This window comes from Chionomys nivalis, chromosome 10 (assembly GCF_950005125.1).
Source record: "Chionomys nivalis chromosome 10, mChiNiv1.1, whole genome shotgun sequence".
Classification (NCBI taxonomy): Eukaryota; Metazoa; Chordata; class Mammalia; order Rodentia; family Cricetidae; genus Chionomys; species Chionomys nivalis.
The window spans coordinates 40,745,487-40,771,829 of NC_080095.1; the positions used below are offsets into that span (position 1 = coordinate 40,745,487).

The 26,343-nt window shown below is 44.7% G+C and overlaps 3 protein-coding genes across 8 annotated transcripts in view; 2 read left to right on the forward strand and 1 right to left on the reverse strand.

The window, feature by feature from the left end:
* Mideas (mitotic deacetylase associated SANT domain protein) overlaps positions 1–4,425 on the forward strand; it is a 67,790-nt gene extending 63,365 nt beyond the window's left edge. For all 4 annotated transcript variants that reach the window (XM_057782431.1, XM_057782430.1, XM_057782433.1 and 1 more), the window contains exons 12-13: positions 582–778; positions 1,069–4,425. In XM_057782431.1, coding sequence (XP_057638414.1) covers positions 582–778; positions 1,069–1,231 — 360 coding nt within the window. In that variant the 3' untranslated portion in view covers positions 1,232–4,425. The remainder of the gene's footprint in view (positions 1–581; positions 779–1,068) is intronic.
* Positions 4,426–5,125: 700 nt separating this feature from the next.
* Positions 5,126–7,480, forward strand: Pnma1 (PNMA family member 1). Its single transcript, XM_057782831.1, has one exon. It carries the CDS (start codon positions 5,701–5,703, stop codon positions 6,760–6,762), a length of 1,062 nt encoding a protein of 353 aa, XP_057638814.1. The 5' UTR covers positions 5,126–5,700; the 3' UTR covers positions 6,763–7,480.
* Positions 7,481–9,905: 2,425 nt separating this feature from the next.
* Positions 9,906–26,343, reverse strand: part of Dnal1 (dynein axonemal light chain 1) — a 28,913-nt gene continuing 12,475 nt past the window's right edge. For all 3 annotated transcript variants that reach the window (XM_057782606.1, XM_057782607.1, XM_057782608.1), the window contains 4 exons: positions 23,794–23,849; positions 18,968–19,094; positions 17,350–17,490; positions 9,906–14,329 (listed from right to left, as the gene is read on the reverse strand). In XM_057782606.1, the coding sequence (XP_057638589.1) occupies positions 14,289–14,329; positions 17,350–17,490; positions 18,968–19,094; positions 23,794–23,849 (365 nt within the window). In that variant the 3' untranslated portion in view covers positions 9,906–14,288. The remainder of the gene's footprint in view (positions 14,330–17,349; positions 17,491–18,967; positions 19,095–23,793; positions 23,850–26,343) is intronic.

A 26,343-nucleotide genomic window follows, 5' to 3' on the forward strand; every position in this document is an offset into this window, starting at 1 on the left:
ACCTGTCGGCTAAACACAGCTGCTTGCTCCCCCTCCGCTCGGCTGCTCTTCTGTTGGGGCTGTGCAGTGTCTGTGCTGTCTTTGTGAACACTTTGAGGGGTGACTCAGGCCATGTGGGGTTCCTGGCCTGAGGCCAAAGCAGTAACCTCCTTGGGGTGCGCACTGTGGGACCTTCTTTCTCTTCTGGTTTTCCCTACCAGCATTTCCTCAGCAGGAGGCCATCACATGTGTCCCTTTCATTACACTAGGAACTTTCTGGAGACTGGGCTCCCCTGAGGACCTGTCTCCCTACCACCTGGCACATCCATGATTGGATGAAACACCAGAAACCACGAGCACAGAGCCAGAAGTCTTCAGGCCTATAGCTGCCAACGTGTGGCCAGAATAACTGTGCCAGCCACTTTGTGATAAACTAGAGCCAGCCCAAGCTGTAGCTGCCTCCTGGAGGCAGCCAGGGGGGCCCTGTCACGGGAAGGGGGATACTTTGGCAGGAATGTATGAGTGTCTAGGACCACTGAGGTGCCAGAATTCTGAATCCACACTCGCCTCTAAAACACACCCTCTTTGTTGACTGTCCGCAGGCCAATGATGTCCTCATCCTCCGGAGCCACGAACCCAATGCCCCGGGGCCTGCAGGTGCTCAGACCTCAGAGAAGCCGAGGGAGGGGCCAGGGAAGTCAAGAAGGGCACTGCCTTTCACAGAGAAGAAGAAGAAACCCGAGGCGTTTAATAAAACCCAAAACCAGGAGAACACTTTCCCTTGTAAAAAATGTGGCAGGTAAGATGTCCCAGCCTTGTCTCCACGGGGACCCGAGCACCATGTGGGGTATAGGTGCTGCTGGGATTGGGACACCGTGGGTCTGGCTTTTGATTGGCTCAGTGGGTTTCCAGGGTAATGACATCACGGGGCAGGCATGGTTTGAAGAGAGGGGAGCACCATTCCAAGTGGGAGGGGGGAAGGTAGGGGCTAGGTGGACCGGTTAGAGTTTGGGGGAATATTGAGCGAAGGGTGCTACACCCCACTGTGGTGTGGCTCGCTCTCACCTGAGCCCCTCCTGCCCGCTGCAGGGTGTTTTACAAGGTGAAGAGCCGCAGCGCTCACATGAAGAGTCACGCAGAGCAGGAGAAGAAGGCCGCGGCTCTGAGGCTGAAGGAGAAGGAGGCTGCAGCTGCCGCCGCCGCGCACCAGCAGACACTGAGGGAAGAGAGCGGCGAGGGAGAGAAGGGCTGAGATTCTGCTGGACCCTCTCACAGCCTCCCCCTGCACCCAGGAACCCCAGAGGGAGCCAAGAGAGAGGGTCACGTGGACTTTGCTCTGCAAAACAAATCCGATAATGAAAAATAAACAGGCTCTTTTATTTACAGAGGCCGAGGACAGTGTTAAGGGCTGCAGGATCCAGTTCTGAGGATCTGGTCTGTCCAGTGTTCTGCTTTCCTGGAGCCTTGAGAGGCTGGGCCCCTTGGAGGGGGGAAGGGCTCCGCAGCTGCCTCTCAGATCTGCCAGTCTGTAAGCATCTCTGCCTTTCTCATCCCAGGGCCCTAGTAAGCTGATGGCAAGCCAAGCACAAGCTCACCCCAGGGCAGGTTATTCCTCTTGGACCTGGAAGACTGTGCAAACCTTGCTCGAAGCCCCAAACAAAGGGACTCCTTAGAGAATGGTGGCCTTATCACAACTGCGTTCAGGCCGGAGCTGCTCCAGTGATCTGGCTTCAGGTCACCACCTCCCTAGGAGTATCTCGGAGGGCAGTTTCAACCTCTTTGCTGCTTGTTAACAGCCCGTCTGGGGCTGGGAAAGTTTTCTCACACGGTGTTCGTGTCCCCGCTGCCATCCTGCTACAGGGAAGGCCAGAGGAAGCAGAATCAGGCTCGAAGGGTCTTTTGACAAGTTTGGTGACTCTTCCTGCTGCCTACCGTTTTATACTTTTGGGTCCTGGGGGCTGCTGAGGGAGCCTCAAGCAGGTCCTGGGAAGGCCTGGCCTGCTCCTGGGTGCCAGCTCCCTTCTTGCTTCTCCCTGCTCTCAGTAGCTGCCACCTGACCCCATTGCACCCCACTCAATGTTGATATTCATAGTCCCCCCTCCCCCCATCCTGCATGCTGGAGATTTCTGGATCCTTCCCTGGGAGGGGATGTCTCCTAACTAGGTAAGACAGGAGCCTTCATTCCTTGACCTGTGTCATTTGGGAACTATTTATTTATTCTTAATATTTAATTTTTAACATCCTCAGGGACCAGGGGCCTCTTGCTTTCCAGAGGTTCAAGTGCATTTATCCCAAAATAAGGCATCCCCACCCCCACCCCCAATTCCAAGGCTCTGTGGTCCTTACCTTGTTGCTCTTGCCAGTAGGAATGGCAGTGGTACTGAATGGGCTGGGAAGATGGGGCGTGTCATCAGAGTCACAGGAAGGGAGAGATGTGGGTGAGATCAAAGGCAGTTCTCTGGCTTGCCCTTTCTGTACTTTCAAAATGCCTGAGGGAGCTGGCAGGAGGCCAGAATTCTAGTTTTGTTTATCAGCCTGGATTCTGACTTGAAGAAACCATATTTGGCATGAAATTACTGAAGGGCTGGAATGTTCTGGAGGCCCCTTCGCTTGCCAGTTCCATAGGGGCCCTAAGTTATTTTTCTGATCATTACTCGACTTCGGTTGTGCAGAAGGAAGTCTAAGTGAATGTGAGTCTGAGGAAAGAGCTGAGAAGGGGTTCTCTAGGAAGCAGCCTCAGCCCTGCTGGAAATCGGAAATAGACGTGTTTTTAAGCTATGCACTATTGGGTGGTTTTTGTTTGTTTGTTTTTTGTTTTTTGTTTTTTTTGGCCTTTTTTTATATTCATTTATACATTAGTATGATTCTATGAGAGCTGCCTATGGAAGTAACACAAATGTCCCCCTAGATACCTGGATGGTTACCTAAACCTCCAGCTTCCCTGTTAGCTTCTTTCTTTCATAGGTTCCTACAGACTCAAAAGTCTCGAGATTTTGAAAACCTGGTACCCTCTAGAGCAAGAGGGCAACGCATTTAGGCTTTCCTCTAAATCACTTGTATAATGAGTGCCTTCACAGCTTAGCCCCAAAGTGCTACTTATGGTTCCCAAGGTTTTTTTCTATTTAAACCATATTTGGCTCAGGCCCCTTGGACATGTGATATCAGACATCTTCAGCCACATGAGACCAACCAGTCCTGGAAAATCCTAATAAAAAGTGATTCTACTTTTCTAAGTTCACAGAGACCAGACCAGATGAATATAGCCAGAAAAAAAAAATCAAGATGCTACCTTTTGGTGGCGATCTCGTGAGACACTTTAAGGAGAGCCCATGCTCCGAGATGCAGTATGCAACCTGCACTGTTTCGAGGGCAGATGCACTGTGGCAAGAACCCAGAGGCTGGCGCAGGCCCATCCTTACTGGTGCTTTTTCAGATGAACACACTGGGCTTGGTTTTTGTTATTCTTCCTATTCGGAACTTTTTGCTTTAAGAATAAGTAACGACTTCAGCTTGCCATTAGCCTGCCTAGACCATCTCACCTTACCTGTCTCTCAGCTACACCTGCATTCAGCGAAGGGCATGAAACTGACATAGTGCCTGCGATCTGGACCGTTTCTGGGGTCTCTCGCCCATCCGAGGGGACAGTGCCGTTACTACTGTCCTCCACGCCTTCAGCAGCCCCCCCCCCCAGCTAAGGTACCTACCCTTTTGCCCCCACCTCCGACCCTGGCACAGAGGTCCTGTGCTGCTCCTGTCTAAAGGGATTGCCTGTATTTAACTGCCTCAGTGACCTGACCTCTTTCTTCTCACGTGCCAGATGTTAAAGATGAAGGAGGAACACAACACGTTCAAGCCTCAGCTGTTTAAATGTTTTTATTGGGCCTCTCTTTTCTGGTTTATTTATTACTAGACTGGCAAAGCCTAACTCCTTAGGTTTTTACGGGAAGTATGCATATTTTTATAAAACAGTTGTGTCTAACCCACATTTGGCTGTGTTTGTTGCCTCAAAAAAAAAAATTGCAGCTGTTGGAACTTTTCCTCATTTGTCTCTTAAGTCAAAGGCCTTGTTGGAGAGAACAGAGCACAGGACAGCCTTGATAGACTGTAATTACTGTACAAATATTTTAATAGCATAAAATAAGTATATTCCTTTTATTTTGAAACAAAATGATCAGACACTGCCTTTCGTGTGTTTGTTGCCTGTGGCACTCTTTTTAAAAAAGACTGTTACATATTAAATAGTGTACATATATATAAATATTACCTCTTTTGCTGTACAGTTGTGATAGACCAGACTGAAATTTTTATTTTTTGTGTGCTTTTTATAAAAAAATTAATACACTAAAGAGAATCTTGCTGATGTGATTGTAATGTACCTATGTAACTTATTTACTTTTGAATGTTCTGTATCTTAAGACCTTTTATTAAATAAGGCTTTAAAAAATTCATTGTTGAATGCTATATTCTTATGGGGTGTTTTTACCAGTTGGGATTGACAAGGGAATTTGCCCCACTGTTTCTGGGGCTTAAGCATTTTATTTTGTTATCATATATACTTGATAAGGCTAGGGAAAGAAAATGTTTGCAGTTTGCCTGGCTACAAAGAAGTAGTAACAGGGTTTTGGTTTTTTTTATATACAGTATTTAGACAAGAATGCATAGTCAGTCTCTCACAGGAGCCTATAGATGGCATTTTCCCTCCTGCCTTCATGGGGAAGAGCAGAGCCTCGGCAGAGTGTGATCGGATGGTACACAGAAGTCAGAGCGCCTGGTATCCCCATAGGCACAGACGGGATGAAACAAGTCCGTCATGGTGGATGCATATCAATAACGCCAACTTAAATTCACAGCAAGATTAGATTTAAACGCAACAACAACAAAAATATGCTTACCCTGTCTCAAAAAAAAAAACAAAAAAAGATGCTTAACAATATTTATTGTTAAGAAAGAATCTAGGAAATACAGGGGGCGGGGGAAGAAATACGCCATCAGAGAATAGACGCCTCAAACCCCTCGGTACCATAGCAACCGCCAGATCCTCTGGACCCCGTGCATCTCGCGTCGTCATGGACACGGTTGCCACGGCGACACTGGCGCGCGGGCCGGTTCCGCCCTGCACTGCAGCTGCGCGGCGGCCGTTGCGGGAGCGCGCTGCTGTAGAAGCTGAGCAGAGCTGTGTCTAGCCGGCCTCCCCGCTTCCGCGCCTCCTGCGGCCTCGGTCCCAGATATTCACCAGCCGCTGCAGCCGCCGGACCTGAGTACCGCCTCTCCCCGCGTCTTCCAAGTCACCGCCTCGGGCGACCCTATGCCCGTGCCTACCACCGGCCGGCCCGGGAGCGGCGGGAGGAGCTGCCACGCCCCGCGGCCGCACCCAGCCATCTACCGCCCGAAGCCCACCGCCTTCCGCCTTCCACCAGCCTCGTTTCTCTCCTCCACGCAGTGACGCCACGCTCAGCTGCAGCCAGTCCACGCCTGCTCGGACCAGAGAGGGCGACATTCGCGTGACAGGCGGAGCGACCCCCCGAAGCTGGCAGCGCTCATTTTGGGATCCAGAAGGAACAAGACGGGACTCTGGTGTCATTTGGTAATCGTGGTTGCTTGAAGCTTGTCGCCTCCAGGCCTACCCGGGGGAGGGAGGCATGTTATGTTGTATTGTCCGAGGTCCTATAGCACTGTGAGCCGGTCCAAGCGGTGTTTGTAGAACTGGCACCTTTAGTAGAAATGGCTATGGCACTATTGGAAGACTGGTGCAGGGGAATGGACGTGAACTCTCAGCGAGCTCTGCTGGTCTGGGGGATCCCTGTGAACTGTGATGAGGCTGAAATCGAAGAGACCCTCCACGCTGCGATGCCCCAGGTGCCCTATCGAGTACTGGGGAGAATGTTCTGGAGGGAAGAAAATGCGAAAGCAGCCTTGTTAGAGCTCACCGGGGCAGTGGATTACTCCCTGATCCCTAGAGAGCTGCCAGGGAAAGGGGGGCTCTGGAAAGTGCTCTTTAAGCCCCCCACTTCCGATGCTGAGTTTTTGGAAAGATTGCACCTCTTCCTAGCTAGGGAAGGGTGGACTGTGCAAGATGTTGCTCGTGTGCTTGGGTTTCAGAACCCTGCTCCCGCTCCAGGCCCAGAAATGCCAGCAGAGATGCTCAACTATATTTTGGATAATGTTATTCAACCTCTTGTTGAGTCCGTATGGTATAAGAAGCTGACGCTGTTCTCTGGGAGGGACATTCCCGGGCCTGGCGAGGAGACCTTTGATGCCTGGCTGGAGCACTCTAAGGAGGTCATAGAAGAATGGCAGGTGTCTGATATGGAAAAGAGACGGCGGTTGATGGAGAGTTTGAGAGGCCCTGCTGCTGATGTCATTCGCATCCTCAAGACCAACAACCCTGCCATAACCACTGCAGAATGCCTGAAGGCACTGGAGCAGGTATTTGGGAGCGTGGAGACCTCTAGAGATACACAGGTCAGATTTCTGAACACTTACCAGAACCCAGGAGAAAAGTTGTCTTCTTACGTTCTTCGCCTGGAGCCTCTGCTGCAGAAGGTAGTGGAAAGGGGGGCCATTGATAAAGATAACGTGAACCAGGCTCGCCTGGAGCAGGTCATCGCTGGGGCCAACCACAGTGGGGCCATCCGAAGGCAGTTGTGGCTGACCAGGGCTGGCAACCGACCGGCACCCAACCTCTTCCAGTTGCTGGTGCAGATTCGAGAGGAGGAAGCCAAAGAGGAGGAGGAGGAGGCTGAGGCGGCCCTCTTGCAGCTAGGCCTGGAGGGGCATTTCTGAGTCCCTGGATTGACCTGGCTGCTTTTGTTATCTCTGTGCGGTTTTACAAGCTTGCCTCCCGTAGTATAGACCTAAGCTCCTGTTTTTGTTTTGTTTTCTGAGGGATGGGCCAGAGGAGTCGGACCTGCATGTTCGTCTCACAGTCACAGAACTGTGTGATTGGCAGGAGCTGTAACTAATGGTAGAGGTGGGTCAGAAGCTTGACAGGAGCCCTCCTGGTGACAGCTTTGACAGCTGTGAAAAAATTGAAGCTGCGACACTTCCTGTCAAGATGCTTGGGAAATTGCAAGTTCAGACGCTTAGTGCAAGCCTGCCTCACAGGCTGTAGGGCACAAACTGTTCTATTTGTTACTAATACTGTGGATAGTTTTACTGTACATTGTCCCTAATTTATATAGCTGGAAGGAATGTGAGCCTACTAGATGATACTACTCATCTTGAAAATTCAGATTTCTAATTTCTCTCGGATCAACATCAGTTTACCTGCTCAGTGTTCTAGGACTGAAAATGGCGTGTTAGAAAAAATGCGCTTTTATGGAGCTTCACAGTCAACTTTTCATGGTGTAAAATAGCGACAGAGGTCATAGGGGGAACCTCCATAAACAAGCTACGTTCCCCCCACTTGAAATAGTTGTCATTTAGTTATTGGTCATGTTGATGCTAAGTGTTCTAAATTTAAAGTTTATATAGATGTATACAAATAAAAATTTGAAAATTCTCATCTTGTTTTTCCTGACATGTATAAAAATTTTCAGTGTAATTCAGCTCTGTATATTTTTCTATTACAAAGATTTTTGCTCATGTCAAAAAAAAAAATTTAACCCCCTTGCTATGAGCTTCAATCGCAACATTGTCTACACATTCTTGTGTTGCTGGTTCCTTGGTTGTTTTCTTTTTCACAGTCCTACTGTGTAGCTGGAACTGGCTTGGAATTCACTCTGTAGCCCAGGCTGGCCTCAAAGTTGTAGCAGCCTCCTACCGCCCCCCCCACCTCAACAGTGCCAGGGTTGCAGGTGTGAGGACCACACCCAACTATTTCCTTTAGATACAGGCTCACTTTGCAGCACAGGCTAGTCTTGAACTTGTGGTCCCTGCCTCCTCCTCCCCGGGCCATCACATCCAGCCTTCGCAGTACCTTTTAGGGGCTCAGTTTCACATGACTTCCTCAAGGCATGTGATAATGGGTGAAGAGGTAAAAATATATTTCTATGAAATTTGACAGAAATTTGAAATGGGGCTTAGGTTTCTAGCAGCCTTTTACACATTGTGACTTAACGTTAAGGCCTTGTTTCAAAAAAGAAATACGGCCGAGTCATGCATGTGCAACGTGAGGATTTGCTTCACTGCGGTCATTGTATGCCAGGATAAGTAAAGGGAACGGCTTAAAACCATCTTTACTTGATTCTAGAGATCCTGAGCGGCATAAATCTGGAAGTGCGGCCACACTTTCTCTTAGGGTTTAGGAGTGGAGTTGGTGTAACACTGTAAACCACATGACTGTCTGTCCCTGAGGCTCTCTGCTGGGATAATTCAAGCAGAGAATGGGGATTTAAAAAAATATAGTGTGTATGTATGTGGCTGTGCGTGTCATGGTATGCATGTGGAGGTCAGAGGACAACTTGCAGGAATCCATTATCCCCTACCATGTGGGTCCCTCAACATAAGATTCTATTAAACTTTTATACATTCACACACGTTGCTATCACGTGCTAACCAACCACACGCCCAACTCCTACACTCAGATACATTCTTAAAAACAAACATGGATTCTGCATACCTTGTGTTGTCAGTGTCCTTGGTTCACAGAGGGACAGAGTACACATTTTGTGGGTGGGCACTTACATGTGGAGGACGTAGGACAGCATGTAGGAGTCAGTTCCCTCCACCATGTAGATCTGAGGGATCAAACTCAGGTTGGCAGCCTCGGTGGTAAAGGCTGTGCCCTCTCACCAGCCCACCTCATCCTGCCAACGGAACCTCAATCAATGGTCACTACATCGTTTTGTTCAGCAGCAAGGACTGAATCTAAGATTTGGTGTCCTCTGCGCTGCGCTACAGCCCCATCCATTTATTATAAAAATAGTTTTACATTGAATAGAGGAAGCAAGCTGTCCTACAACTTGCTCTATAGCTGAGGCTGACTTTGAACTTAGAATCTCCTGCCTATTCCTTTTTAGTGCTGGGATCATAGGCTTGTACCATCATGCTTAGCCTATACTTTCTTTTTATAGCTGAAGAACTGATTACATCCTATGAGGAAAGGTATTTTTACTATGTGACCATATATAACATCTGTGCATATTCACATGAGCATACATCCATGGCTAATACAACACATAAAGCAATGTCAGGATCATAGATGCTCATCTGACCCCGCCCCCAGTCGTTCCGAGCTGAGCTTTGTCTGTGGCATAGGCTATCCTTGAATCCCTGCCTCAGTCACCACACCACTGAGCTAGGAAAAATCAGTGAATTCAAAGTAACCATGACCTGATTTGAGGTTTTCTCACTATAAGTTCAGGAATTTTTAAATTCTGCTTTTTTCAGAAAGGTATATTCAAAGAACTGTGGGATAGTAGAGACTGCATGGAAGTTCTATTCTGTAACGAAATTATGTTTTGGCTGATGGCACAGATTATATTCTGGCGAAGTGTATGATGCCACCAATACTGCTGGCTTTTCCCGATTCTCAGGGGCCTCTCGGCTCACCTTCTCTAGGGATGGCCAAGTGCAGGAGGAACTTGCTGTTCCTGGAAGCACTCTCCAGTGGACATGCACTGGTGGAGAGTTAAAGTCGGGAAAGGATGTGTCTACTGGTAGAAATGAGAAAGCAAATTAGCTCAGCCGGGTGTTGCACACCTTTAATCCTAACACTTGGCAGGTAGGCAGACCTGAGTTTGAGATCAGCTGGTCTATATAGTGAGTATACATATTCTAAGACACAGGACTACTGCACACAGATCTTGTTTCAAAAAACAAATAAAAATGAGTTAAATGTCTCCTCACCCCACCCCATTGCTTTCTCTCTCCCTTTTCTTTCCTCCCCCACCACTTCTCTCTCCTCCCTGACCGTCACATGTCAATCAGATATTATGGGAGTCACTCTGTTAACTCAAACACAATAACCAAAGGACTTTTTTTTTTTATAAAATAACATGATTTATTACTATTTTAAAACAAGTTTCACAAAATAACATTCAGAAACTCAATATTACTAAATAATTTAACACACAAAGTTTAGTCATAAAGTCATGCTACAAAAATCCTGTGTAGAAAAGACTATTACCAAAGCAGTACAGATATTCAAATCTTCTTCAGGATGAACATGGTTCTAGAATGATGCTCCTGGCCATTACGGGCAACCTGGGAGAAGCAGCTGGACTGTGTGTGGTCTTCTGCTCTCCGCTCACGGGCCTTTGACAGGAGTGGTCCCACTGGGCGGCAGCATTGCAGTGTTCCCCTCCCACAGGGTCTCCCAGTGACCCAGAAGCTAAACTCCTACCCATGTAATGTAGTCAACACCAACATGAATTTTTAAAATCTAGATAGGGGCTGGGCATGGTGGCACAAGCCTTTAACTCCAGCACTGGCAGAGGCAGGCAGATATGAGTTCAAGGGCAGCCTGGTCCTCAGAGTGAGTTCCAGGACAGCCAGGGAAACTCTGCCTCGAAAAACCAAAAGAAAAAAGAAACTTAGATATGGAAAGGAAATACCCACAGTTTCTCTTCTGAATAGGAATGCTATTTAGCACCTCCCAGAGGGATGACCTTGGACCTGAAGACAGACAGCAATATCAGCGGAGTTGCAAGGGCTGGAGTCTCTGAGTCTGGCCCATCTGTGTGCAGCTGGCTTGCACCCCTCCCCTCTGGAAGCAGTTTCACCATCAGCCACACTCACAATTTTAAAGTGCAAATCTACTAGAAAAATAGTTTATTTTCTCTACCTCCTTGCTAAATTTGTTAGATCATAATTTGGTTGTCTCTCTAATCTGCCCAATATGGGAAATTAATGAGATCATGATTACAGTTTCTCCACATGTCAAGGGAACCAACTTCTATCAGGCTACAAGTCTAGTTTTTCCTTTCGGTTTCCTTTCTCACCACTCATGAATAAAGGCAGGGATAGATACATAAACATGGAATTCTAAAAGTTTAGCGTTTCTCAATATAACCTTAGGTTTTAAAATTTCTCCTTTTCTACTTTCATGGGATGGGTGAGTAAGTCACACTAGGTATAGATAAAGGAACATGGACAAGTCAGCTGTTGCAAACAGCTCCGACCCAGCTCCTTACTCTCAGACCACCGGCTCACACAGAGAGTGTGTCCGAGGCTCACTGTGGGGAAGGCTTGCAATCTGGTTTTCTTCCTTTACCACGGCTTCACCGTTCACAGCCTCTGTGAACTACACTACAAGTTCAGCAAGAGACCATGGCTCCTCACGACACTCCCCCCACCCACTTTTCAAAGTGAATGAGGAAATCCAAACTTTCTGGGCTTTTTCATGCTAACCTTAAGGAAAACTTGGGTAAAAGATTCCAATCCTGTTTTCCATGTCCCCAATTCTCAACCAATGACAGATTTAGGTCTCACTGTTCCTTATTTTGCTTTCAGACCACTGGCAAAGGTATCAGAAGAAACACCTACAACACCTATTTCCACTGCCGAGCTAGGGCTGCATGCAGGGCAGCTCCGGGAAGCATGCCGAGTTACTGACCAGTTAGGGACGGCATCCTTGTGCCCACAGTCACACCAGAAGTCTGCACCAGCTAATTTCCCTGCATGAGCAACTAAACACATGCTTTCTAGATTAAAAGACACAGTCTACAAAAAAAAGGTGCATGATGATACATTTTCTAAAGTATATTCCAAATATTAAGCTTTAGAGACAAGTTGGATTTTGTTTTCGGTAAGAGAGACAGGCTTAGTCAACAATCACCGTCCTAAGATGAGCACTCCGCTCATCACATAACTGAAGCTGAAATCCTTCACACAGAGGCTGGAGCGTCCCAGCTGAGTTTCTAGGACTGTGTGGAACATGAAACTGGGCACTGCACAAGGGGCACCACTACCGACCATCTCCAGCCAACGTGGTAAAAGATGCCACCTTCTCACTATAACTCTGGTGGGCCCACTACAGAGCTAAAGTGGCCAACAGACAGAGGCATGCTGGGACAACAAACACTGGTTCTTACCTAGGGGAGAATTTGGTGCTCTCCCCTGCTCCAGGGAATAGCGGGCAATGTTTGGAGCCATCTTTTGTTGTCATAACTGGAGAGGAGGAGCTACTGGCATCTAGGGTATAGGAGACAGGGCTGTGGCTGAATAGCCCACAACAGTGAGTTATACAGTCCAAAATGCAAACAGCAGGGATACTGAGCACCTCCGGTGCAGTGAGCAGAGAGCACAAGAGTGTCCCAAGGCCTGGCCATAGCTCAGAATTAAGAAACCCAGAAAGCAGAATTCTGATCTACCAACATCATACCGACTGTGAAAAATTAAAATAGGGGGCTGATTTTAGCACTTGCCCACTCTAAGACCAGCAGAAGTTCACGTGAATGCAGACAGCATCTACTCCAGTCTCCAATCTGAATGGCATAAGCCAAGAGCATCCTATATCAACTACAGTTTTAGCAGAAAAGATGGCTTAAGGAATAATCTGACAGGATATCCTTAATGTTTTCATATATCCAGCCTTCCATTCCACTTCCTAATTAAGTGCATTTGGCTTTAATTCCAGAAACAGAGATGCATCAAAATCATTCCAATATTTGTGGATAAGAGCCGAAAATGATGTTTGTGTGAAATGGACACAGAAAAGCACCTTGCATATCTCTGAGAACCACCCCTGATTAAAAGACATTAAGAAATGGGGGGAGGTGTTCCCAATTACAGAATTTGAGAAAAAAAATGTATTGAAATGTATTGAAAATGTATTGTTTCATGAGTATGGCTCCATGTATGTCTGTGTAACTTGTGTGTCTGGTACCCCAGGAGGCCAAAACCAGTGTCAGATCCCCTGGAGATGCAGGCAGCTGTGACCTCCATAGGATGCTGGGGAGCAAACTCAGGTCCTGAGCAAGTGGTCTCAGCCTCAGCTGTCTCCAGCCCAAGACGAGGCGTTCTTGGTGATTGTCAAAGCAGTGGTCCCTTTTCATCAGTTTGACTCTTGGAGGGCTGAAGTCATTCTTATTGAAATGATAGCTATTAAATTTCTCAAATCAAGACTAATGTGATCATTAAAATAAGGAGAATCATGTGGAGACGGGAACAGGAATTGGGAGCCTCTTTTGAGACTTTAGGCACAATTTGGTAGGGGTCCTGACTTCTTTTCTGCAGTCAATGCTTCTATCACTGCCCACTGAAGACTTCGTCTGGTGTTGATGACGTTTTACATTTTTCAGGATATTTTTCTTACATGAGAAATGATAATCTCCACAGCTAACTATTGCTTTGCGGACTGGAGGCTAGGACACCTCCAGTGATCCACAGGAGACATTTCCAGACATTGCCATTCGCCTGGGATCCACCCTACAACATCTCTCTCCCCTCTACACCACTTACATGATACACTTCAAGCTGCTTAACTTAGATCGTCTTAAAAATATATTTTGAAAAACTATTTCATTTATTCAGAGTTACCAAATTCAGTCTTTTAAGTTTGTACCCTTATAGCCATAAAGCAAAGGGCACTGGGATAACTTATTAGGGAAAAGTTTTTATCAATCTCAATGGTAGGTAGTTAGAACTATTGACTACTGCTTTAAACAGATGAGAAATTATGTCTTAAAATCTGCATAAGGCAAGGTCCACAAGAGCTGATGTGGTCACATGACTATCAAAGGGGTGATCATGCCAGCTGCATTAGTCACTGACGCGGGTCAGGGGTGTCTGGTTGTCCATGACACCAGTGGGCAACCATGGACTACAACCTAAATTCCAGTTGACAGTGCACACAGTTTTCGAAAAAGAATAAGTAAATATAACAGGCGCTAAGGAGACTCCAAGCCAGTCAGTCTTCCTTTTCTCACCAGTGTTTCCCATTAGACACTGGACCCTTGGTTCTAGGTCCAGCTGTGTTCTAAAAGGAACACTTCCCATCAGCGTGCTGCCTTCCGAGCCCGTGGGGAGATAGATGCTTTTGTGCTTTGGAGTTATAAGGACATGAACCTTTACAGACTTGAAAGTATACCTTTAAAATGCTTCCCCCACCCTGATACTAAGCAACTGAGAACAGATAAGAGGTCCCTTTGCTGTTGAAACGACGGCATGTACATTTTAGGGGACAGGTGGTGTAGTCCATAACTGGACAGAGCCGGGGATTTGCAGTTTCCGAAGGTGGGCTGCACCGGAGCGGGCGCTGCTGGTCTGAGGGGAAACACTGAACAGGATTTTAGGATGGGAGTGAGAGATGTGTTTTATCTTCAGAACTCTGCTCTCACATAATCTTTAAAATAGACAATTATACAAAACATATCTATTGTTCTCATAACGTTTAAATAAATTAACACAAAGTGTAAAGTACGGCCTTAGTTTTCATCTTCCTCATCCTGCTTAATTACTGGAGTACCTAAAATGAGAAAGAAAATATTATTTCTTGTCTCTTTCTTTTTTGTTTTTTGAGACAGGGTTCTCTATGCAGTCTTGGTTGTTCTGGAACTTGCTATGTAGACCAGGCTCTCTCTCTATGTCTCTCTCTTTTTAACCTTGGATGTGCTGGTACTCTCTAGACTAAGCTGGCCTTGAACTCAAAGATCCGCCTGCCTCTGCCTCCTGAGTGCTGGGATTAAAGGCAGGCGCCATCATGTCTGGCTATTTACCGAATCTTTTTATTTTTACATGGCAAAATTCTGTCCCAAAAAATAAACAAAAGAATGAAACAGAACCCCTAATCTAATATAGACCCTGTGGGTTTATGAGTATAGTGTCCCTGGAGACCAGAAGTGTCACATCTCTCAGAACTGGAGTTATATGTGTTTGTGGGATGCCTAGCTAATGTGGATGCCCGGATCTGAACCCAGCCCAGCTGTCATGATTATATAGCAAGTACTCTTAACCACTGAACTACCTTTCCAGTCCTTCCATCCTCCCTCTCTCTCTCTCTCTCTCTCTCTCTCTCTCTCTCTCTCTCTCTGTGTGTGTGTGTGTGTGTGTGAAAAAGAGAGAGGATCCTTCATTAGCCTGGTATACTGGGACTACAAGCTTATGCTACAAGCACCTAGCTTTTTCACACGGGTTTTGGGATCAAATGCAAGTCCTTATGTAAAAATTTATACTTGCTTTATATTCATAAGGCAAGCACGTGACCAACTGAGCCATCACACCAGTCCATGTTTGTTTTTTTGACAATGGTGATGATTATACATGTTGAAACTTATCAAACTCTATATTTTGTATATGTCAAGTTAATTGTGCTAATTATACCCTAATTAAGTTGTTTCTTGTTTTGGGTACAGAAAGCAGATACTTGAGGGCCTTGTGGGGGCTCTAATTCCCATCATAAGAACAGAGAACACTTCTCTTCCTTAGGGAGACATATGAGAATAACTTGTGCATAGTTTTTTAACTACATACATCTTCTTACTCTCCTCAGAGATTCTGCAGGGTCCCTCTAGAGCAGTGGTTCTTAACCTTCCTAACGCTGCAACCCTTTAATACAGTTCCTCATGTTGTGGTGACCCAAACCAGGAAATTATTTTTGTTGCGACTTCATAACTATTTTTTTTAAATATTTATTTATTATGTATACAATATTCTGTCTGTGTGTATGCCTGCAGGCCAGAAGAGGGCACCAGACCCCTCTACAGATGGTTGTGAGCCACCATGTGGTTGCTGGGAATTGAACTCAGGACCTTTGGAAGAGCAGGCAATGCTCTTAACCTCTGAGCCATCTCTCCAGCCCTTCATAACTAATTTTGCTGCTGATGTTATGAATCATAATGTAAATATTTTGGGGGACAGAAATTTGCCAAAGGGGCCGTGGCCCAAAGGTTGAGAACCACTTCTGGAGCCCCACTTAACAAATGCTGTAGCTACCTGCTGTGGATAAAAGGTTTGACTGTAGGGTGTTAGTGGTTATAAAGAAGGGATGAAGAGTCACAGCCCAGGATGCGAGAGTGGAGCAGGGTGAAGAAAGGGTGGCCCTTTATTTTGCGTGACAGTCAGTGTGAGCGCACTGATGAGGACAACATGGAAATGCGCCTTTGGGACGGCACAGCAGTTGCCTTTCTCCTATTCAGTCAGTCAGGCTCGTCAGTTATGTGCAGGATTGTTTTAGGAATAGAAATAAAAGCAGAAAGAGACCACAGACTTGCTTTGTCTCTGAAAAATGTCAGAAGGCTGAGAAGAATCTGCTAGTGGGAAGGAGCCTGAAGATGCCTCCCAAATCAGGAAGGTACTTCCCGAGGGTGGCAGGAGAGAAGCTCTAGAACAGGGGACCCTGGCCCTAGTTTTTAACACTGCTGGGAGGGAACGAATGCCTGTGCTTATCTGAGGAGAGAATCCTGTGGTCGTCATAGGCCTCATTCAGAAACAAAACCAACCAAGCAAACAGGAAGGCCACTTCCACAACCCAGGTGGACAGCATGACAGGAGTTTCGGGAATAGGGACAATTGATGCTTCTGTTATACTCGTTGGGGACTGCTGACCTACAGCTTTTCCTCATGACCTGCTCTATAATGATGGCATCATCCAGAGAGATATTAAGAATGTCTTACTATAGCTGATTGTGGTACCTTTAATCCCAGAACTTGTGAGTTTGGGTCAGCCTGGACTACATCAGGAGTTCTAGACCTGCCTAGACTATATAGTAAGACCCTGTCTCAAAAGACAAACAAAAACCCAACAAACAAAAATGATTGTCATACTAAGTTTCTTGATAGCCCAGCTGAATTAAATTGGAAGGTGGAATTCAAAGCCAAAATAAATTTATACTGAGGTATTTTTTTTATATGCTTGAGTTTCTGGATTATTTAAATATTTCAAGATAATTACAATGTATTATTTAATACTTTGTGCTAAGGACAATATTTAACAGATTATTTCTCTTAATCCTCATAACAACACTATGATATACCCTTTAATATAATTACAATGGTATTATTGTCTCTAGCTTTTCTATTACAAATGAACAAGGCTTGATAAAATTCATTAGCAAGCATAATTTTCGGGTCGGGACTTGGCCCAGTCGGTTAGGGATATCTGCTGACATAACATGGATCTCAGGGATTGGGAAACTTAAGTCACGGGGGAGAAAGGAAGGGGAACAATATAATTCTGATTAAATTGTGAAGGGCAACTATTTGTCATTTATGCCCAACTATCCCACAAAATAACAGTCCTAGAACTTGGGAATAAGCCTAGTTTCTTACAGAATTTAAGCTCAGGGTGATCTTTGTACCAGTCTAAAGTTCCTAGGAGTTTCTCATTATACTTGGCCTAAAACTGGATAATCAAATCACAGAACAGAAATGGCCTTAACAATGAGAGACAACCTCTCTTTTCTCCAGTTTTGATCTTTCTCATAATCCTATCCAGAATTTCAGGTTTTACACCCAGGAAATACTTCCCAGCTAGCCAGAGACACTCACCATCCAGCTTTTTCAGCTTCGGCACCCTCTTGGTTGCTTCTTCGATCCAGTTGCCCTCGGCAGAATGCTTCTCCTCCAGCGGATTGCCTACGAACACCAGATCTTCCAGGCATGGCAGTTCTGCCAGTTTCACGAATTCAGCTGCAAGCACACAGAACATTGTCCACGTTGATAAACTGGGGTCATACTCTTACGGTTTTGGAGACAGAATTCAATCACAGACTCCATTTGTGACCGTGTGGGTGTGCTCTAAGATTTGAAGAATATGGGAAACTTTATTATATAAAGTCATCATCTGAGGATATCATGGGCAGGGAATAAAGAACTCTCTCTTCTACCTTTCTAACGATGGGATAAACAGAGAAGGTCAGTGTTGAAAACGACAGTGAATTAATCTCAGAGGTACTGCATCCGTGGAGGATGCGCCAGCCTGCCTTTGTCTCCGAGTTCTTGAAGCAACTCATTCAAATCCCTATTACAGAACCTACAACAGTGTAGAAATATTATCTTCCTCTCTTCCCTCTCAGCTGGGAACTGAGCAGCTGGAATAATGTTCACATCAACATGTTTTCAAGCATCTGGCATAGTTCATGTTGTATACAGCATGGCATTAGAACATGCTGAAAGAACAACATACAAAAAGAGGCAAAGCAACGTAGTAGCAAATCAGTCTTTCACGTTTATTAAATTTAAATGACTTTCTTTAGCTTTGGATAATACACTTTTTTCATGGCCAGGACCTATGCAACCATAAGGTCAGTGTGTGAGTGTGTGTGTGTGTGTGTGTGTGTGTGTTTGTGCGCGTCTGTGTGCGTGTGCGTGTGTGTGTGCACTCGCATGTACATGTGAATGGATGTGGAGACCAGAGGTTGGTATTTCGGTATCTTCCTCAAATCCTCTTTACCTTAATTTTTGAGGCAGAGTCTCTCACTGAACATGGGCTCACTGATCCAGCTTGCCAGACTGTTCACAAGCCCAGGATTCTGTCTCCACCTCCCCACTACCACTTGGATTACAGATGCCCATTGTCTATTCCCAGCTTTTACATGGGTCCTGGGGATCTGAACTCAGGTCCTCATGTTTGTGAGACATGAAGCCATTTTCCTAGGCCTAAGTAAATAGCTAACTAAATATACATTTCCATATACTTCTTATATTTAAAATTGGGGAATTCCTAGAGTTATTCCCAAAGATGTTTTTCTCTGCATTTAAAAATAAAAGTTCTTGGGGTTGGAGAGATGGCTCAGAGATTAAAAGCACTGGTTGCTCTTCCAGAGGTCCTGAGTTCTCAATCCCAGCAACCACATAGTGGCTCACAATCACTATAATGAGATCTGGTGCCCTCTTCTGGCATGCAGGCATAAATGCAGGAAGAACACTATACATAATTAAAAAAAAAATCTTTACAAAAAAAAAGGTTCCTGTTTTATGTATTTTCCCTTAATTGGGTGCTCTCTCTTTTTATTAGTGTGCTGTGAGGTAAGTCTCACTACCTCAAGCTCTGTCCTGCCTCGGCATCCTGCGTGTGGGGTACATCACACGCAAGCCCAGCTCTGCTGACTGTTTTCTATGAGCTGAGCAGGACGCAGAAGACTAGCAAGAGCTGCTCTCAGCTTACCCCAGTCTTTTACCAGGTTATTAGACATGTAGAGAATCTTCAGTTTCTTCATCACATGGATACCTTTCAGCTTCTCAATGAAATTGTAGGAGATCCACAGTTCTTCTAACGTGTCTCCTACTGCTTCCTGGAAAAGACAGCAACTGATTGACATTCTCATTTTTTACCCCATTGTGCCTCTTTCCTTAGAAACATATGGAATGGCTTCTAAACAGACCTGAGAGTTGTCTGCCCACTTGCTGAAGAGCTGACACTCTGGAAGTTCCAGTTCACGAAGGGGACGAAACAGAACATTCCCTACCCTATTAAGTGGCTCTGAACTCTGTTCTCTGATTGCTTCACGAACATTCAAGAATAGCTACTGAAATCACCAAAATGAGAAGTAATGGCACGATTCCATCATGTTTATTGAACAGTAGTTTCAAATTACTTTCTTATAGGCTATAATATTTAGTCCTAAGAAAACTTAAAAGTAGACAAACAATTTAGTTTCTGTATTATATAAGGCACTATCTCAGATCTCATTTACATTAAGTCCCAGAACTTGCTCTAAAATTCAGACTTTTCCCAAGATTAGTTATTAAAACATTAAGAGAATTTTACATTCTATGAGCTCACAGATCCAGGACATAGCATGAGCATTTTGCTATTGCTATCCTCTCTACCCACCATCACTGTGTGCATGGGCATCATTCCCGAGGAGCTGCCTACCTTATTCTTTGAGACAAGGTCTCTCATTGGCCTGGGGATCACCGATTTGACTGGGCTGGCTGGCCAGCAAGCCTCAGGGATCCCATCTCTGTGCCCCCATCTCTGGGATTACAATCATATATAGTTACTCTTTTTAAGTGGGTTCTGAGGGTCAAATACAACCTTCTTATGCTTGTGGAGCAAATACTTTACCATCTGAGCTATCTCTTCAACCTCATCTTATTTTGATATATGAAATTCAGTTTTAAACACTTAGTCTTTCTATTACAGCATAAAAGTTATATTACACTGCCTCTTAAATGTTGCACAAAGATTTTCAGTAGACATTAGACAAATGCAATGATACTTTCCTTTAAAACAAAGTGCTAGGCAGGGCTCACTCTGTTTCTGCTGTGTCTCCCTTGCCTCTTACAATTTACATGCACTCACATGGTAATGTCTGGTGGGCCCAGGTCGAATTCTGTGTAATTGTCCCTTAAAAGACTATGGACAGAGTAAGATCCTTAATGCATTTTCTATAATGGTCAACCAGGGAAGAAAGGTGAGAACAGGGTAGCCTGTGCTAACTCTACCATCTCAACCCCCATATCTCATCTCAGTTTAACTTCCCAACTAAAAAGTACAGGAAAACTTTTAGCCACTCTATCTTGGCACTCCTATATCAGGAAATTGGGACTTAAGTAAGTTTTCTAAATGTTCTGACATCTCCCAAAGGATCTAATTACAATATCACACAAAACTTTTAGAGCAAAAGAATTAGTCTTCAGATAACTTATATTTCAATCTATACAATTGCACTGCCTTGGATTCCTGTCTTTCTCATGTCTCCATTAAGGGTGATGAGGTGGCAGAAAACCACACATTAAATACTGAGAAGACTCAGGCCTCAGCTGAGTTGTAGCCAGGGTGGGACGTGGCTGAGCATGCATCATGCTCTGGGTTTGATCCTCAGTATCCCCTTGTGAGTACTGAAACAGAACAACTAAGGGTCTCCCCTTGTGAGAGTATGTCAGAGCTTCTGGGAGTAGGAAGGTTTTATTGGCTGTCATTAAGACTTTGATTTTGGACCATACAGTGACAGATCGTTATTGTTTGATAAGTATAAAGAATTCAGATAATATAATATTGCGTATAAGACTTTAGAATGCATGATTTCTAAATACTGAGGATTGTTTGTGACTTACTACTCAGGAACACAAAACAAATAGTCCCGCCCCCACCAGGCAGCTCTGGGGCTTACACTGAGCCTTACATGGGCAGGTTAGTGCTCTACCACTGAGTTACAGCCCCACCCGAGACAAACAGCCGGTTACCTTATCACCATGACTTATGGAAGAAAAGTCACACTATTCACTGCAGCAATGAGAACTATAAACTCCCAGGAATACATTTCTGCTCAAGAAATGTAGCAGGTCTTATAGAATGTAAACTTATTTAACTTTATTGAAGAACAATAAAATGCACAAATCTTCCTGTAAAAAACTTTATTGTTACAAAGCCATCACTTCTTTCAATCCATCTATTTAATGCCTTTCCATTACAATTTCCAAAGGGATTTATGCACAGGATTATGACAAAGTGTTCTCAAATTTCTCCAGAGTAAACACACAGGAAAAGGCATAAATATTTTACAAAGGAGAGAGGACTCGTCCTAGTAGATACCCAAATAATATAAAGCTAAAGAAAGAAGGCAGCAGACAGGTAGCAGGACTTTATGAAGGGAATGAGAGGACTCTAGCCAAGTGGAGACACACTCACATGGACAAGAGTTTGGTGGGCAGCATTTCCAAACCGTGGGAAGAGGGCTTGAACAAACCCTCATTTTTATTTATGTATATTGTCAGCACGTGTACCTGTGCACCATAAGCATGCTGTACTTGCAGCGGACAGAAGGGTGTGTCAGATACCTGGGACTAAAGTTACAGACTGTTGTGAGCTGACATGTGGGAATGGAAATCAAACCCAGGTTCTCTGGAAGAGCAGCCAGTGCTCTTAACCACTGAGCCATCTCTCCAGTCCCCAAAGAGACGTTTCTGTAAATGGCTAGTCATTTAGAGAAACAGAAGGAAATAATATCTGATCCTTAGATACACATAAAAATAAACTCTAGATGGATTAGACAGTGAACTTTATGTATGTGGTTTATGTGCACGTGCGTGTATGTGTATAGAGGCCAGAGGTCAAATTGAGTGTCTATTAGTCTCCACCTAATTTTTTGAAACAGGGTCTCTCACTGAACCTAGTGCTTACCATTAAGCTAGGTTGGTGAGTGAGTCCTCAGAATCCTCCTGCCTCTATTGCCGAGCTCTCAGACTACAAGTGTGCCCTGCGCCTGGCTTCTTCACAAGCTGGGGTCTAGACTTGGGTCCTTCACTCACTAAGCCACCTCCTGGGCTCTGGTATAAATTTCTGAACACTGTAGAGAGGTGTGATGCCTCAAGTTTGTATTCCTCGCATTCAGGAGGCTGAGGCAGGAGGACTGCTGTAAGTTCAAAGTCAGCCTAGGTTACAGAGGCCTTGCCTCAGTTTGCCTCCCTGCATCCATTAACACCGGACACACAGTCACCTTTTAGTATTTCTCACCTGACCATAAGGTGAGTTCGATGACCGCAAAGGCTGTTTTATTATTTTTTCTGGTTTTTCTTTTTCCTTTTCCTTTTCTTTTTCTTTCTTTCTTTCTTTTTTTTTTAGATTGATTTATTATGTATAGTGTTCTTTCTGTATGTATGCTTGCAAGCCAGAAGAGGGCACGAGATCTCATTACAGGTGCTTGTGAGCAGTCAGTGCTCTTAACCGCTGAGCCATCTCTCCAGCCCTTTTTCTGGTTTTTCAAGACACTGTTTCTCCATGTAGCCCTGGTTGTGCTAGAACTCATTCTGTATACTAGGCTGGCCTTGATCTCAGAGGTCCACCTGCCTCTGCTTCCCAAGGGTTGGGATTAAAGGTGTGCGCCACCACACCTGGCTCAAAAAAAGATTTTAAATTTTGTCATGTATGTAGTGTTTAGGCCAGTCCCTGCTTAAATCAGGTATTCACAGGGTTAGAGAGGTTAAAAACAGTTAAAAGTGTTTGTTCTGTAACCAGGACCCCCACCTGAGAAGCAGTTTGGATCCCAACACCTATGAACAAAGCCAGGCATCCCTGCAAATGTCCAGATCTGAGGGCACAGACAGAAGGATCCTGGAGCCTTGTTGGCTTCTTTCTAGTCTAGCTAAATCCAGACTCAAGCTTCATGTTCAAGAAGAAACTTTGCTTCACCAGATATAGGTGGAGAGCAGTATTCATCTACCTAGAGATGGTTCATCCAGCAACAACATTTGCTGAGGACCTGAGTTCAATCCCTGGGAAATGGTGGAAGAAAGAAGTGACTTGCAAGTTGCTCTCTGACTTTGCCATGTATAACTTTGTACACACACACACACACACACACACACACACACACACACACGGCACAAATGTAGGCCAGTGAGATGACTCAGCAGGAAAAGGGGTAAAAGGGTTTACTGCCAAGCCTGATAACCCGAGTTTAATCTCAAAGCCCACATGATAGAAGAGACCTGAGTCCCAAACAATCTCCTCTGACCTCCATAGCATGCCATGGTGAACACACATACAAACATGTGTGTTCAGGAAACATGCCAAATGGACTCACTTAGTGGATTACATGAAAAAAATCTGCATATTAAATTTTAAAAGGAGACACAGAGCTAGTGAGACAGCTCAGGGCACAAACATGATTTCTTCCCTGTCTGATGACCTGAGTTAAATTCCCAGGACCCACATGTGGAAGGACTTGATCCCCTCAAGTTATCTTCCGACATTCACATTCATGCCATGGCACAAGCATAAACACACACACAAAATAAATATAATGTAAAAATAAATGAATAAAATAAAGATACAAAGCAGCGTGCACAGTACAATTCCACTTTACAAACTCCTCAAAAGCAGCCAAGCCAACACGAGCAGTTTTAAACTGTCAGTGGTTTGTTGTACTTGGTTTTATAACTATAAAGTTATAACTATTTGGTTTTATAACTAAACGTTCTGCAATAGAAAACCATTATTTTATAAGAAAAAAAATATGCTTTTTAAAAAGTAAAACAATAACCTACCAGTCCATTGAGGTTCTTTATGTTGTTTCTTCCTAAGGACAAAATCCTCAAGTTTTCTGTCATGGAAAAAAGGCATTTTTTTTGTGAGAAATATACATGCAACTATCCTCAGTCTAGTAGAACAATGCCCTAAGAAATGGTATAGAATAAATACCTCTACACAGTGAGTTATAAAGGCTCTACTACCAAATAGGTAATGGAGCTGGCAAGATGGCTTAGTGGACGCTTGCTGCCAAGTTTGATGGCTTGAGGTCACTGCTCAGGACCCACACTGGAGTGGACCCCACAGGCAGTTCCTCTCACCTCCACAGTCGTGCAGGTTACTTCAGTTACAGAGGAATCAAGGAGAGGAAAAACCCAAAATAGCCTAAATTGTTAATGAGTCAGCAGAAATGGGAACCAGGCGCTATCTTAGACACAAGTCTAGTAGTAGCTAACATGTCCCCTGCACATTCAATGGCAGTGAAGAATAGGGGTGCAGGCTGGACTGGGATGGACACTAAGGCTAGGATAGGAGACATCCCCCTAAAAGGCTCATGTGTTAAAGGCTGGGTTCCAAATCAACAGTGTTCAGAGGTGGAACTTTGGGGAACTGACTGGGGCATGATGGCTTTGATCTCATTAATAGATTAATTCAATGATGGACTCATACTACGTGGCATTAACGGGAAGTGGCAGGAAATAGGAAGTGGGAACCAAGGGGAAGAAGCAGGCCAATGTGGGTACGCCCTGGGAAGATACGCCTTGTTCCTGGCCCCTTTCTCTTTTTCGGGAAGCACAACCAACTTTCCTCTGTAGTGACATCCTGCCTCGGTGTCCACCTTGCCTCAGGCCCAAAGCAACAATCTAGATGAGCCTGACTGAAAATTCTGAACCCTTAGCCACAAAAATTCCTCCTTGCTATAGATTCTCTTGGCATTCACTATGGGGTAAGGAGTCTGACCTACATGAAGACAGGAAAGCTTCCGGGCTGCAGTGATTCCTCTTGAGGGCTCCAAAGAATACACGCTCCCAGCTATAGCCATGCTAATCTTTACTCGGTTGCTTTGTTTTGTTTTTAGTGCTGGAGATAGAACTTAGGGCTTTATGTATGTCAGGCCAGCATTTCACCATTGAAGTTCATCACCAGACTCCTCCCATTTTGAAACAAGGGTTCATTCTGTAGCCCAGGCTGGCCTAGAATTCATTATGTAGCTTAGGCTGGCCTTGAACTTGTAGTAATCATTCTGCCTGAGCCTCCCAAGTACTGAGGTTATACATTATGCACCACTATGCCTAACTTCAGTCTTTCCCCCTTTAAAAAAGGTTCTATTCTTGGGACAAGGTCCTACAAAGGTTGCTCATGCTGTCCTCAAACTCAAAACTCTTTCCTCAGCTTCCCAAATAGTTCAAATTCTATTGTACACTACCACACACAGCTTTAGTCTTCACTGTAGATGTACCATATACAATTCTATACTTTATATATATTGGCTTGCTTGACCTTTAACTGTATTAGTAAGTGAATGTTATTAAAATCTAAGGTGTAAATTATTATAAACATTCTCAATTTATGATCATGATGGTGGAGCTCTGGGAAGTTCTAGAGAGGAGGGGGCATTTAAATGTGGCATTCTTAATCCTGACCTTAATTTCTTACAGGGTTTCTCTTGGGAGATGACGAGCCTGTACTCAATGAGAAGCACTGTCTAAGCAAATGTACAAAAAAGAATGGTACAGCCAGGCATGGTGGTGCACACTTTTAATCCCAGCACCCTGGAAGCAGAGGCAGGTGGATCTCTATGAGTTTGAGACCAGATGGGTCTACACAGTGAATTCTAGGCTAGCCAGGGCTACATAGTTAGACCCTGTCTCAAACAATAAGAACAAACAAACAAGCAAAAAAATCAAACAAAGAAAACCAACCAACCAACAAAAGCACGGTATGTTTATGTCTGAGAATGACTAGGGCAGTACAGGATTTTAGATGACTCTGCCTGCAACATTAGGTATTAAATTTCTATTAGGCAAAGATGAATGATTAAAAGGTTTCTGATCTGGGAGAATGGTATTATCAGCATGAGAACTCTGGTGTCAGTGAGGAGAGTTAACTTAAGAACAGATAGACAGAAAAGATCACTTTAGATGCTGTTACAAGAATCAAAGGGCTTTCCTAGCTCATGAAATCAGTGTAGTTTGTTGTGGGCTGGGTGGGTATTTAAGTGCTAGCATGAAGACCTGAACCTGACTCCAAAAACCCATGAAGCAAAGCTGGTGTGTTGTGCACTTGTAACCCCAGGTCCAGTGAGGCAAAGACTGGCAGACCCCTGGGGCTGGCTGGCTAGCCTAGCCTACTTGGCCAGCCCCAGGCCAGTAAAAGGAAGATGGCTTTTGAAGAATGATATCCAATGTTGGCCTCTGACCAAAACACACACAGGTACACAAATTCAGTGTGTTAGGACTGACATTAAAGAAAGACTCCACGTTTTAAAATTCACACTAGAACTTATATTACAAGGGCATATGCTGTTTTCCAAACTATCCCAGTTTATGTGTGTACATTTGATTTGT

Excerpts from the sequence above, each read along its gene's own strand:
- Pnma1 (XM_057782831.1), top strand. The coding sequence starts at position 5,701 with ATGGCTATGGCACTATTGGAAGACTGGTGCAGGGGAATGGACGTGAAC.